Genomic DNA, 14,900 nt, shown 5'->3' on the forward strand with positions numbered 1-14,900 from the left:
TTAATACATTTTGAATAAAAACATTTTGTTTATGTAACTGTTGTTTTATTTGAACTGTTTTGTAGTAAAAAGTATTTATGCATTCTGTGTGCCTTTTTATCTGATTATATTTCAGAACTCTTTTTGATATAATCGTGTATCTTGATATTTGTTCTGTGTGGTAGGAGAGAGTGTGGAGGAAAATGCTAATGTTGTAGTCAGACTGCTTATTCGCCGACCTGAGTGTTTTGGTCCTGCTCTAAGAGGAGAAGGAGGCAATGGGTTGCTTGCAGCCATGGAGGAGGCAATACAAATATCAGAAGATCGAACAAGAGATGGACCTTCCCCAAGTAATGGATCTAGTAAAACCCTGTAGGTGCAGTAGATTTGCTTACATTGCCATCATATTTGTTTATTTGTTTTGTAATCTTAGGTGTGATATTACTTTTTTGGTTTGACACATGAATTATCAGTTCATTCTTCCTTGGATTCTGTGTTGGAGAGAGATTTATCCTTTGTTAAACAGTGCTTCCTCTGCACTATTAATTTAAGTAGCTCTCTCTAAGTATTAAGACATCTCTGGAATTCTGCTTTTTCTTTTTCATTTTATTAAAAGTCAGTCCACTGATGCAAAATGAGACCAATACATGGTACCAGTGGTTACAATGGAGATGTTGCTGCAATCTTTTAGGGACAAAATATGTTTTGTCTTAGTCTGCTTTGCTAACATAAGCCACTCTCTGTAAGCTGTTATACCTATGAGAAGATTTTCTTTATTTATTACTGTTAATAACATTTTTTAAAATCTTTTGTCTGTTGTAACATCTAACTAATTACAGTGAAATAGAAGAACAAGAAGATGACACTATTCACATGGGAAATGCAATAATGACCTTTTATGCTGCCTTGATTGATCTCTTAGGACGTTGTGCCCCTGAAATGCATGTAAGTTTTATGTTCTTCATACAATGGAAGGTGAAGGCATACTTATTTTACAGGTTACAGGTTTGCATTTCATTTTTTTCTCAGTATCATGCTATCAGGTATTAAAGCAGTGGTATGGCCGCATAGTATCTTAGTGGACATAATGTCCTGTTCTATTCATTGGCAAGAGGAAAAATATCCTCAGAAACTCTTCTTTTTAAAGGAATTACCCCTTGGCTTTTTTTTTTTTTTTTTTTTTTTTTTTTTTTTTTTTTTTTTGGTTTGACTGTCCATTGTGACAATAAAATTCCTCAAATGTCCCTATCTGCTGGAATCGTGTAGAGTGATGTATTTTTTAATAAACTAAATTTTTATTCTTCATATACCTATTTTAAACAGACTTTTTAAGTTGCATGTAAATTTAAATATTATTAGGCATTTTTTAAAAATGTAGGGATAATCACTATACTTGGACATACACATTGATATCTCAAAATCTATTCGCACAGACAAACCTTCTCAAAGAAAAGATGTCACTATTTCATGCATTAGATACAGAGAATTAGAAACAATGTAAAAACTTTATCTCTTATTATGTTAGAGATGGAAACTATTTGAAAATATTTGTTGTTTATGATTAAATATACATTCTTATTCTTCAGAAATTTAGTTATACATAGTTTCTCATTTCACTCTGGAATGTGCCCTAATTAATACACATTAGTATAGATCAGTATCAGATTTGTGCAGGGGTTGATAACTTGAGAGAGGAAAGATATATGTAGTTAATAAGGTCAGTGTATGAATACCTGTTTCATTTGAATAAAAAAACTTGCCTTGTTTTCTCCCTGTCTTGTTGCCTTTTTTAGAAAGCAAAACAAACAATTGAGATATGTGAAAGTGTCTTATTTGACCAGGACAAAACCCCAAATTTTTTCCATCTGAAAATCTGCTTCTGTTTTCCTCCCCACCCCTCCCACCAAATGCTGCTACATTTTAAGGCTTTGTTCGGCAGCTTTACCTAATTTCAGTTCTGAAAATTAACTTAGCTTTATTTAATAAGCAAACATGTAGATTTTAGACTTTCAACATTTGCATCCAAACAACAGCAAATTGATGGAGATTGCATGAAATTTACGTTGTTAGTTATAATGCAATTTTGGGAAGCAGTTTTTCATTTGTATAGAAGATAAAAAAAGAAGATCTTTCTAAATTTTCATTTGTCTTTTTATTAGCTAATTCATGCTGGTAAAGGGGAAGCCATTAGAATCAGATCAATTCTACGGTCTTTGATTCCACTTGAAGATTTGGTGGGAGTAATCAGTATTGCTTTCCACATGCCAACCATAGCAAAAGGTAAGATTTTTCTAAACTTTTTCTTCCATCCTAGTCTTAAGATTTGTAATTTACTGTCATATTGACAGTCATATTTTTTTCAGCATTTTAAAAAAATATAGAAATTCTACTGTTTATTACGTAAATTAAAAGACAGATCATGTGTATCTCATACATGTTTCAAAAATCTTTCTGCAATCTGTAGTCAACAATTCTGTGTACCCCTAAATCACTGATGTAAATCCTGGTAAATTGAATTGTGAAAATCTATTACAACTTTAAAAAGAAGTTTTAAAATGCATGCTTTCTGATTTTAGAACTATTTAAAAATTCTGCAGTCTCATTTCTTAATAACATAATCCTTAGCTCTTGCTGTTCTAACCCTATTAATTGCTTCTAGCAGATCTTACTAAGACACCAGAGTTGTTCTCCAGCAACTATGGTGAAGAGATAGGTGTGACATACATAGGCCAATGCACTGCTTTGTTTTTCCTGCCTATATAAAATCAATTGTCATAGTGGGAGCTATGTGAGCGCCTATATAAAAGGGAAAGGGATTGCCTCTGCTTTTTTGTGTGTCTGGAGAGAAAACATTATAAATGTAACCAGGATTGTTTAGACACTCACAGCACGAGATTTTCCAATAGGTTACAGTGGAAGAGATAAAGAGATCAATCAGTCTATTTTACTATTACTTATTTATGTTCCAAATAGGGATTAGACCTATAGGCGAGATCTCAGTAGCAATCTGCACTCATAGAGAAATGCTTGTTTCCTTTCCAAAATGAAAGTAACAAAGTTTTAAAATATTTCAATGAATTCCTTTCAGATATTTTGAAAGGTTTAAGATAGGTTAGCACATTGTTAGACTTGTTAGCACATTCTTAATTCTTTCTCATACATTAGAGATATGCTCACCAATGCTGCATTTCTAGGATCTCTGATGCAGTGTTGTAATTTTTACTTTCCATCTGCTTCTGCTGAGAACTAGATAGTTATGTGGGTTAATTATAATGTTTTAGGTACTTAGCATTTAGAATATCAACTGTTAAGAATCTCTTAATATATAAAGCATAAATAGAAAAGCATGCAGGGCCTTTGAGGTCTCTGGGTAGAATTTGTCTTACGCATTCTTTTTGATTAAACTGCAAATATGTTTCCTTTGTGTAACAAAAATATGGGGAAGATGCCTAGGTGTTAACAGAGATTTAAAGGCTCTGTCAGGTAGCAGCATGACTGCTTAGTCTGCTGATGAAGGAGAATCCTTGTCACTGAAGTCTTATTTCTTCCTTTTAGATGGTACTGTGGTGGAACCTGACATGTCTGCGGGGTTTTGCCCAGATCACAAGGCAGCCATGGTTTTGTTCCTTGACAGGGTCTATGGAATTGAAGACCAGGATTTTCTTCTGCACCTTCTTGAAGTTGGCTTTTTGCCAGACCTTCGTGCTGCTGCCTCATTAGATACGGTAAGGTTTTCAGTCTGTTTTTATTTTTTACCTTATTGAACACTACATCTTACCTTATTGAACACTACAACTTTCTTCCCTTGGAAAAGCATTTTTGATGTCTTCACATCTTCTGTGTTTCTCAAATGCTGAGCTGAACTGCGTGTTGCTTCTGAGCTTTGATAATATTTCAAGATGCAACATCCAGTGTAATGCTCACTTTTTAAGAACTTGCACTGATACCCTTATCTACAAAAGATGCAATGCTTTTCCCCAGGAGACTTTCTGAGCTTGTGCTACGGAATCCAGATCAGATGAGCTGCCAGTGAAGCAGCAGGGAAGAAGTGACTGGGAGCCTCTTTCCAGAGATATTCAGAAAGTGTTCATCTCTGTGCATTTATTAGGGACACCTACACTGTTATTTAGAAAATTGCCACATTTCTATTTCAGTTCCTCCTCACTGTTGCTACCTTTTTTTTTTTTCTTCCCTGTGAGTCTATTTTCTATCTAATTTCTTTTAGCTGTCTTGGTCCAGAAACCTTAGATTTAGAGAGCTGTTATGAGGGCTAAGACATTAAATTTGGTTTTCCTATTCAACCTTTTATGACAACATTGTTTTCTGAAAATAATGATGTTGTTATTTAGGATCATAGAATCATACAATTGTTAAGGTCAGAAAAGACCTCTAAGATTATGAAGTCCATCTGTCGACCTAGCACCACCACCATGCTCACCATTAAACCATATCCTCAAGTGCCATATCCACTTTTTGGAATATATAGTTTTTCTGAACACTTCCAAAATTATGACTCCACCACTTACCAGGCAGCCTGTTCCAATGCTTGACAACCCTTTCTGTCAAGAAATCTCATCTAAACCTCCCCTTGTGCAGCTTCCAGCCATTTCCTCCTGTTCTGTCTCATTACTTGGGAGAAGAGACTGACACATCACCACCACAGACTCCTTTGAGGCAGGTCTCCTCTGAGCCTCCTTTTCTCCAGGCTAATCAGCCCCAGCTCCCTCAGCTGCTCCTCACAGGACTTGTGCTCCAGACCCTTCACCAGCTCCACTGTCCTTCTCTGGACGCACTCCAGCACCTTGATGTCCTTCTTGCAATGAGGGGCCCAAGACTGGAGACTGGAGGTGCAGCCTCCCGAGTGCTGAGTACAGGGCCATGATCACTGGCCTGCTGGTCACACTGTTGCTGATACAAACCAGGATGCCAGCAATCTTCTTGGCCCCCTGGGCACAAGTCCATGTTCAGCTGTCGAACAATACCCCCAGGTCCTTTTCTACCAGATATTTAAGAAATAGCAGGTGAGGATTTTTAGCTCACATGGAACTTGGCCTTGTTCATAGCAAAAAGATACAGACTTGTATTACCTGATTTTGGAGTGTTCTGTTTAGCAACTATGACATTCTTCCATATAATCTTGAAAATTATTTTTGGAATGGCCACATTTACTGTTTTTGCTTTTGTTCATTAAAACAAAACAAAAGCTATCTATGAGACTTTAAAAGCAGCAGAAGAAGGTAGGATCTAGCTCCAGTAGGTATCATATCCTCATTTGTCTTTTGGAAATTTCCCCCTTTTATAATTGCAGAACAAAACCAACAATTTATTTTCATGTGTAACCACACTGATGAGACAAGTCTAATTTCTGTCCTGTTTAATTTATAGGCTGCTTTGAGTGCTACAGATATGGCTTTGGCTCTGAATCGATACCTTTGCACAGCAGTGTTGCCTCTCTTGACCAGATGTGCTCCCCTGTTTGCTGGCACGGAGCACCATGCCTCCCTCATCGATTCCTTGTTACACACTGTGTACAGACTCTCAAAGGGATGCTCTCTTACCAAAGCTCAGCGAGATTCCATTGAAGAATGTTTGCTGTCCATCTGCGGGTAAGAAAATACTCCTGGCTGTGCAGGAATGCAAAGTGATAAAGCAATCTGTGATATTTATAGTACAGGAATTCAGAACTATGCCACCAGTAACATAATTAAGATTTTTTCCCCCCCATAAGATGATTGTGATAGTTGTTAAGATGCTGTACTCAATTTGCAGTTTTATTAATTACCAGTCATTCCTCATTTCTCATTCATTCAGTCCTCAGTTATTCTGCCATCACCAAATCCTTTAAATTAAAACCTTGGTGATTAACTAAGAGAATGCAAAAAGAAAAAGCTCTGGAATTGTGGAGTTATACATAGACTGAATTGCCATTTAAATAATTTTAGCTGTGCAGATTTCTGGTTTATATTCAGTAACTTATCTAATTCTTTGTAGAGGTTTGTTTAAGGTCTGTTCTATTTGGAAACCTAATCAATGACTAGTATTTCTGTGTCTCTGCTGAACAGCTTTGTGACAGGTTTTGTTTGTGTGTCTGCAGGTCAAAACAAGTGGGTTATCATCCAATTTTTATAAATCCACAGGCTCAGTTATGAAAAGCTGACTAGGCAAATATGAATTCAGCTTCTAATTACAGTTAACATTTTGGCTTTCAGTTCACCAGAGGATTTGGCGTTTTTTGGGTTTTTTTTGTCTTTTTTTTTTTTTAGTATTTCACCAGGACTTTTTTTAATAGTGTGGATGTGTACTCAGAAATTACAGACATTTATATTATAACACTGTAAAAAAAAAAAAGTAAAAATATATTACATTAGATGGTATTTGATATGACCATTTGATATATACATTGCATTGATAGGAACCAATAAAATTGACAAGATTTTGCTATTTATCTGGAAAGCTAAAATGTCTATGCCATTCTAAAATGCATATTATAACAATTTCTTCTCTCCTTCCAGTTGGTGCCCACTGTGGTGCCTTGTTTAGCACTTCTAAAGAGATAGTGCTCTTATGTGTTCATTAGCTTCTAAGATATTTTAAGAGTCATTGAGATATATTACAAGAAATTACCAATATAACCTTTTTTCATGAGCATAGTGATCCTAATCCACATTATCAAAATTCAGGGATTTTTTTCCTGGTTTTCTCTGTCTGTACATCAGATGTTTTCTTGGCTTCTTTGAAGCATTTTCTTTTTCATCTTGTTCAGAATATTTTCTTTGGTATACACTTCTTTGCTTTCTTCTGGACCCCTAGTGCCCTAGTGCCACAAGGAAAATATTATTTTATGCATTTGAAGAATTTTAACAGCATAGAGCTGATCTGTTGTTTTAATGTATTTATCAATTATTTACATGAAACTGTGCTGGTTCAACCTTTTGAAATGGTTTGTCTGCTTTTAGGCAGTTGCGGCCTTCCATGATGCAGCACTTGCTGAGGAGATTAGTATTTGATGTACCTCTGTTAAATGAACATGCAAAGATGCCTCTCAAGGTAAAAGCAAATATTAGTATTCAACAGCACTCTTTATAACTGAATGCAACAGATAATAGTTGCATGGAGAAGATTCTCTGTAATTTTTGTTATGTTATTTCCACTCTGCAGTAATCTAAGACCATAGTTTTTAAGGATAAAATGTTGGTTTGGGAGAAATTCAGTCTGATTTACATCCATCCATATGGAATTATGAAGTCTGAGTCTAATGTTTGCTTCTCCTTTAATTATTTCTTGTTTGTTTCAGCCTATGTGAAAACAGAATAGAAAAATCCTTGGGGGCAGGGTGCAGAATCCAGACCATAACAATTTACAGTTTGTGTGCGCCCTTACATTTCACCTCTGCACTGGTTTTCCTTGCTTTTGGAAAAAGAACTTTCTCTGTTGGTGGTGCCTGGAAATCTGTTAAGGAATAATGTTTAGTAGTAATGTTGCATTTTGTTTTCAGCTCCCAAAAGTTTAGCTGTATCTTTTTATTCTGATTCCTAATGCCTAAGAAAAATGAGGGTTTTTTCCTTTTGGAGCTGACATATTCCTTAAAGATTCCTGATATCATCATCACTTTTAATGATCATTTGCTTCCACACCTTCCCTACTGTTTTTCAGCACTTATTTTTAATGCTTTCCCACCACAGTTTTGCATTGGATTCTTAATATTTTCTTATTTAATATGTATTTATGCTTTAGGAGCACATCAACACATCCACAACTCTGATGCAAGCAGAGGAATTTAAATTATTAATCTCAAAGCCAGGGCCTGCTGCTGAAGTCCTGCCAAGGACTTCATAATTTAGTTATGCCCCCCCACAAACCCTCAATCAAACTAAAAATTCTGGACCAGCCATTCTTCCATGTCTGTGAGAAAAACAGTTGATAATTCAGTATACTGCCCTGAAGGGGACCCTTCTGATGCATTGTGGCATTTTATGTGTTGCTAAAACCAAACAGTAACTTGGCACTTCCTGTATGGCTGTAGTGCTTTGGGGTTGGATTTTTTGAGGGGGGAAGAAAAAAACCCTTCTTGACATCTGTTCATCTAAAAGAACAGATTTTATGATCCTAAGGGTCATGACTGCAGTGAGCTGCCCTTGTTGCTGAACTGAACAGTAAGGAAGTAATAACTGGATCCTTTTGGCTAGTCAGGCTTTGCAAGAGTACACATGTGAAGAGAACCATGGTGGTAGTATGGGCAAAGGATTTTGTCCATTGACACCTAAAAAGCTAATACTTCTGAAGAATTGAACTCTTTATCTGAAGATAGATCTATAACTTTTAAAAGGTTTCACTGACAGTAAACTGATTTCCAGTGATTTAACAAGAGACTCCTACCCATATCTGCTGTGTTTCTGATGTGAAAGTACTGTAGTACTGTAGTGTGCATTCCTTATAGGCTTGTGCTGGCAAGCCAGTTACAGTAATGTAAAGAGGCAGCTGTCAGTTAATCAGACACCTGAAAATGTAATTTTGAATGGTAAGAGAGGAGAAAATGATGAAGGCAAATCAGAATACAGTGCTATCTACTGTGAATACATTTGCTGGCTTCTACAGTTAAAAATTGCCTCAGGTTTTAAGCAGCATGCTAATTCAAATCTATGATGCTGTTCCTGTATTCCATATAGTTCAGACATTTTGGAATAGGACTGCCTTGTTTTTATTTCCTCTTAAGTAATATTCAGTGCTTCATCGGGGTTTTCTCTACGACTTAACCTACCTTACTCTCTTGACTAGGTTTAAAAACATTTTAATAAATATTATTATCCACATGTAGTCCAAAAGCAAACTTGTCTGGCCTTTACATAACTGAATATGGTTTTTAAAAATATTTTAAGATACATTCAGCTCTTAGAGTCCATATTTCTGAGACTCTCGTGGTTCTACATAAGTGATAAAACTTTGGTCTATTTACATCTTATATGCATCTAAGTTCTTCTCTGCATTTTTTCTTTAGTCATCCAACAATTTAAATAAATAAATATTAACATATTATTTAAATATAAAGATACATATAAATATACTACATGTATTGTTTTGGGATTTTTTTCCTGATCTGTTGAAAGTGTAAAAGAACAGTGCAGTATCAAGGTTATATTTTTGGCTATCAAAATCCTCACTTCTACATATCAGACATGGGTTGTTTTTGTTTTTGTTTTGTTTTTTTTTTAATTCCTGTCTTTACTTATGTGCATACACACATTTATGTTATAAATGTCTGCATTTTTCCAACTTGAAGTTTGTTCAGACTTGAAAAAAGGAAATCATGTCAACTCTCTACTGACTGTGACTTGCAATATTTTCCAAAAAAAAAAAAGCTTTGCAAAATGGTATTGAAAGAAAGATGAAAAATATGCTCATTCTGGGTATATATGCACCAGTGATTAAAAAAAATATGTAGACAACATGGCTTATTGATAAAAACAGAAATTTTTCTGGTAGCATCTGTCTAATGTTTTAGTACCATAATGGAAGAACCTCAGCAGTTATATTTCTGTTTGCTTTCAAAATATGTTCTGTTTCAGTTACTGACAAATCATTATGAAAGATGCTGGAAGTATTATTGTTTGCCAAGTGGATGGGGTAACTTTGGTGCTGCCTCAGAAGAAGAACTTCATTTATCCAGAAAGTTGTTCTGGGGTATTTTTGATGCTTTATCTCAAAAGGTAAGTAATTTTAGTATCCATCAATTACTCTAAAATCCTTACTGTGTAATAATTTTTCTTTAATCTGTAGTTTTTACCCAGCTTATATGAATACTCTATCATGCACTTCGAAGGAAAAAATATAGGCATTAGTGAATTTAAATCTTCTTCTTATGGCTTCTAATTTAATATAGTTATAAAATTTTATCTCCTAATTAAAAGAACTATAACACTAAAGCAATAATCTTTATATGTATCTGTACAGATTTCTTTGTAGTTGTACTTTCAGCACCCTTGAATCAATTCTGTGTTACACGGTAGTTTAATATTATGTCTTGGTATGTGTTTATTGTTCATTCTGTGACTATTTTAAACAAACCTGCTTAAAATTTAATGAGTTTAATTTCAAATCTAGGTGTTAAGGAATGCTGTGCATATTCCTCTGCTGTGCTGTGTTCCCGACATCTGAAAAATGTTTAGCGTTGCTACCAGTGAAGTCAACGCTTTTCTGATTTACTTGAGCAAGATTAAAACTTGCATCTCGCTTTCTGCTTTGGACAGTCAGTTCTCTTTATTTTCAGAACAAAAGCTCAGTTTCACACTGAGTAAGAGAGCCATTCTCTGGCGGCTTGGTTTCATCTGCATCAGTTTCACCGGTGATGTTGAGGGCTCCCATTCTCTCCTCACTTTCTGTCCCCTGTGTGTTCCACAGAAGTATGAACAAGAACTCTTCAAATTGGCTTTGCCTTGTCTGAGCGCAGTTGCAGGGGCCTTACCTCCCGACTATATGGAATCAAATTATGTCAATATGATGGAAAAGCAGTCTTCAATGGATTCAGATGGGAACTTTAATCCTCAGCCTGTTGATACCTCAAAGTAAGGAATTACTTTGTTGCACCTGGGTGTTTTTTTGATCATGAATGTGTAAAAGAGGGGGGGCATCTTTTGTTTGGTCTGATGTGAATTTAAAGCTTCTCTTCTGAATGCTTACTTTATAGATGAAATGGTGATCTTAATATTTTTATTTATATATTTATTTTAAATCAAATAAAGCAATAACTAGCAAGTTACATCATTCATTTCTTGGTCAGCTTAGAATGTTTTTAATGCATTTTTATCCAGGAGAAAAAACAATCCAATTGTCTTTATATGTCTGCTGCAAACAAACCAGCATGCTCTTAGAAGTGAAAAAGTGGGCATGTCTGCATCATCCCTGTCATTATTAACATATGTCAAGACAGTAATTCCAATTTGTGTGAATGACTGTGTACCTACAGAAAATTGTTTGACTGTGCCTTCATATAATCTTTTTAAATATGAATAATGGGATTTGGGCAGAATAATCTTCATTCACTCTAGGCAGCCACACTCTGGCCCTGCTTTTTAAAGTATGTTAGCCAGAAAAAGCATGTATCTGAATGGAAATTTTCTGCTCTGATTTTTGACTACAGCAAGCACGCCATTTCCCTTTGTATAGAATAGTCTCACAGAAGCATGGCTATGGACTATATTTTAAAAAATTCCTGTTATAAAATGTTTGCTTTACTTGCCCCTGTGAGTTTTCTGCCTGTATTAACATTCAGCACACAGGATGCTGTCAGTAGATTGACACCTTCCTTGCAGCATGCCTGTACATGTATGCACATCTAAATTCTGCAGTAAAAGTCATAATCCAATCTGGAGCGCAGAAAGGACATCAGTGACCATTTAAATTCATTTTTCTAAGATGTAGTTAAAATATAGTAAGGTTTTAAACAGCATTTATTAAGAATATTATATTATAATTTAATTAGGTATTTATCTGGTGTCATTTTAGAGAAAAAAATGTAGATTAGAAAAGATTTGTAGCTGGAATAGATTTGAAAAAAAACAGAAAATGTTACTTGATATTACTGAAATTATATGTCACCTCATTGCTATAGGAGTCAACAGTTCTGTCATGTTTCAAGACGAAGACAGAACTGCTGCTATCCTTGTAACCTCCAGATTATCCTGCATTCTTTTAACATGCAAATCCAGCTTTGTGTTTCTTACTAGTACTGGACCTATTTGTATGAAGGGATAGATAATAGGATGTTAATGTGCTTGTGATTTTATTGCATTTCCAAAATTATTATAGTATTAATAGGGTTCCCCTCAAAATACAATCTTACAAACAATAAAAACCTGCTGACCGTGCTGGATGAATGTTTTCTGACCTTTGTGTGTGTGTGAGGCTCTTGCAAACTGTTACTCTGACATAATTTGGTTTTACATTTCTGCTTTTTGAAAAAGACTGAAAATCCAGACTTCAGTTCACAGTAGATGGCACTCTAACACTACTCGTATTGAAATTCTTTATGTTAGGAGGGAAGGTGTTACTATTTCCTCAGTCATCAAAAGTAGTTATTCCCTTTCATTTGTAGCAATGCTGATGAAGTAAACATCGGATATTTGATAAATATTTTTGTAATATATAAAATTGATAATGCTTCAAAAAGGATTGTTAGCACACTTAGTTTGTAATGGACATGTGCAATAAGTTACTACCATATTTCTGAAACTATACATTGTAGTTATGGCTTTAATACCAAGAAAATACAGGACAAAAAGCACTAGTGCTTGATCTCAATATTGATTTTTCCCTGCACACACGTTTCAAAGAAGTTAAATTCCTGCAACAGCTGTGGTTGTATTCAGTGCCCATGAAATAATTCCAATATCTTCCTTCATTTAATTGGGCCTTGGAGCAAACTCTGTGTGAAAAGAAGAGTACAGGAAAGGGTCTGTGCATTATTTATTATTTTGAAGTTTTCTTTAAAACAAAAACATTCAATTTTAGCCTGTGTGATATGATGTTGATTTTCTTTTCACTTTCAGCATTACAATCCCTGAAAAGCTAGAATATTTTATTAACAAATATGCAGAACATGCTCATGACAAATGGTCAATGGAAAAGGTAAAATTTACATTCCTCTTAAAGCAAAATCATATTTTTATTTGAATCAATTTCATCTATAAAATATTTTATTCTGAATGTTATCATTTTTCCTGATGTTACAAGTTGGTATGCAGGTACGATATAGATATACTATTTTCTCAAAATATGTTTGTGGGAGAGTTTCCTAAATGCGTATGAGTATTTCAAAATAGTGTTTAATCATTTCATAATTTTTGGTGACTTTTGAGTAAATATATTGGTAATTGTTTAACAGTTTTATGGACCTGAATTTTCTTTCTTTTAATTTTTTAAACCAAATAAGCTCTTTATCCTTTTTATTCCTTTGTGCATTTTGTTTGGCCAGTGTTAAAAAAAAACAGTTCCCAAACTGTAGTACAGTATTCTAATGAAAAAAATAATTGAAAGAAAAATGTACCGATGTGGTTGCTTTGGTAATCATTATTTTACAAAAAGATGGCATGCTGCATGATTAATATTTTAATTTGTAAATAATATAAATGTTGGTTGAGAAAATAGTAGAAAGGAAACTTTAAGAGAACAGCTCTGCAGAAGCATTGTTCAGTTAATTTCTACCAATGGAAAGGATTTTTCATAATTTTCCGTGATTCCCCATTTTATCCTTCTTATTCAGTTTGCCAATGGATGGACCTATGGTGAAACATTTTCTGAATCTGCAAAAGTGCAACCATTAATGAAACAATATAAGTTACTGTCTGAGAAGGTAAGGGATTTGTTCATGCTTGATTGAGGGTTGCTGAAATACCACTGAAAATATTGCCTTGTCTTTTCATTGTTTTAAGAGAAAAAATACTTACACTATATCAGTTAATGTTTGGTTGTTGCCTTTCTCAAAATCCTTAAACTATATGGAAGGGTTTCATTGTATTATAAATAGGCCACTCAAACTTTTTCTCACAAAGCTGAACCTACATTGCATTACTGACAGTGAAACCAAAATGTGATATTGCCATTCTTTTTTTGCAGTAAGGTCATACAGGAACACCTTCTTGCTTAGTGGTTTAGGTTTAGGCGCTGTCTGCTCTCCAGCAAAAAACCATGACATCTGGAGAACTTGATATAAATGAAGCAATGCTGAAGGAACTGGGTTTTTTCAGCTTTAAGAGGAGAAAGCTGCTGGAGATGTGGTCTTTGTTTCCTGGTTCCTAAGCATTAGTTACAGAGAAGATGGATGGATGTATTCTCTTCGCAGGGTGCACAGTGACGGGACAAGAAGCGATGGCTGTCAGCTTCTTTAGCAGAAATGCTTTCTAAAAATTATTCTTATCTTGACAGCTTAAATGTTGAAATAACCACCCAAAGAGGTGGTGAAATCAGCTGCATGTTGAAGGCATGATGCAGCAAGACCTAGATAACCTAATCTTGGTATCCCAGTTAGGTGCCTTATCTGAACTCAACAGAAGGTAGAGGCAGAAGATGTCCAGAGTTCTTTTCCCACACAGACTTGTTTATGATTCTGTGATTATGGTTTTTGGTTCACGTAGCAGATAAAACACTGCATTACTCCTGATAATTTCTGCTCCACCCTTGATTTCATGCTATTAACACAGTTTTCCCTGAGATCATCAGCTTCCTGCAGGGCCAGAATTCTTCTCCCTGCCTCTGGAATGATAAGCTTTTCAATATCTATATGATTTATTTGCATTATTTCAATAACCCTGAGCCATAATGGTTGAATTCAGCACATTTCTTTGCATCTCAGTATAACCAGGAAAAAGTCCATTAGTTACTTTTTGCTCTGTACAGCTACATAATAAACAAGTTAATTATTGCATGTACATTCTTCTAGGAGAAAGAAATTTATCGATGGCCAATCAAAGAATCACTCAAAACCATGCTGGCATGGGGATGGCGAATTGAAAGAACACGGGAAGGAGATTCCATGGCGCTGTATAATCGGACGCGTCGCATATCTCAGACCAGTCAAGTGAGCCACTTTCCTGAAAACTCTGTGTTATTCTCTAGTAACAATAGATGCCTTTTGAAAGGAAGCCTTTGAACTTTTAGGGCTCTCTATGCTCATATACGCATATGCACGCATAGGAAGAAAATCCTGGACACCGTTCTTTTTAAAGGAAGAGGTATCTGTTACTCCTTAATCCGTAGAGGAGAGCCTGTCAATGCCTCTTTTCTAGCCCACACTTCTTGTGCCAGTGGCTTGTCACCCAGGGAACCTCTGTCACTTTCTATCCTCCTTTGACCATTTGTGTCAGTGTAATGAGCAAACCTCTGATAAATTAAGCCAGTAAAAACAAAGAATAAAAAAAATGGTGATATAT

General features: G+C 35.2%; 1 protein-coding gene across 1 annotated transcript in view; it reads left to right on the forward strand.

Annotated features, from left to right (window-relative positions):
- LOC132325704 (ryanodine receptor 2-like) overlaps positions 1–14,900 on the forward strand; it is a 38,762-nt gene that overhangs the window by 17,577 nt on the left and 6,285 nt on the right. Inside the window, exons 16-26 of the mRNA XM_059843287.1 lie at positions 165–351; positions 819–924; positions 2,139–2,259; positions 3,535–3,704; positions 5,365–5,585; positions 6,936–7,026; positions 9,543–9,683; positions 10,375–10,538; positions 12,522–12,600; positions 13,235–13,324; positions 14,411–14,548. Of these exons, the coding sequence (XP_059699270.1) occupies positions 165–351; positions 819–924; positions 2,139–2,259; positions 3,535–3,704; positions 5,365–5,585; positions 6,936–7,026; positions 9,543–9,683; positions 10,375–10,538; positions 12,522–12,600; positions 13,235–13,324; positions 14,411–14,548 (1,508 nt within the window). The remainder of the gene's footprint in view (positions 1–164; positions 352–818; positions 925–2,138; positions 2,260–3,534; positions 3,705–5,364; positions 5,586–6,935; positions 7,027–9,542; positions 9,684–10,374; positions 10,539–12,521; positions 12,601–13,234; positions 13,325–14,410; positions 14,549–14,900) is intronic.

Source organism: Haemorhous mexicanus, chromosome 3 (genome assembly GCF_027477595.1).
Source record: "Haemorhous mexicanus isolate bHaeMex1 chromosome 3, bHaeMex1.pri, whole genome shotgun sequence".
In the NCBI taxonomy this organism is placed as follows: domain Eukaryota; kingdom Metazoa; phylum Chordata; class Aves; order Passeriformes; family Fringillidae; genus Haemorhous; species Haemorhous mexicanus.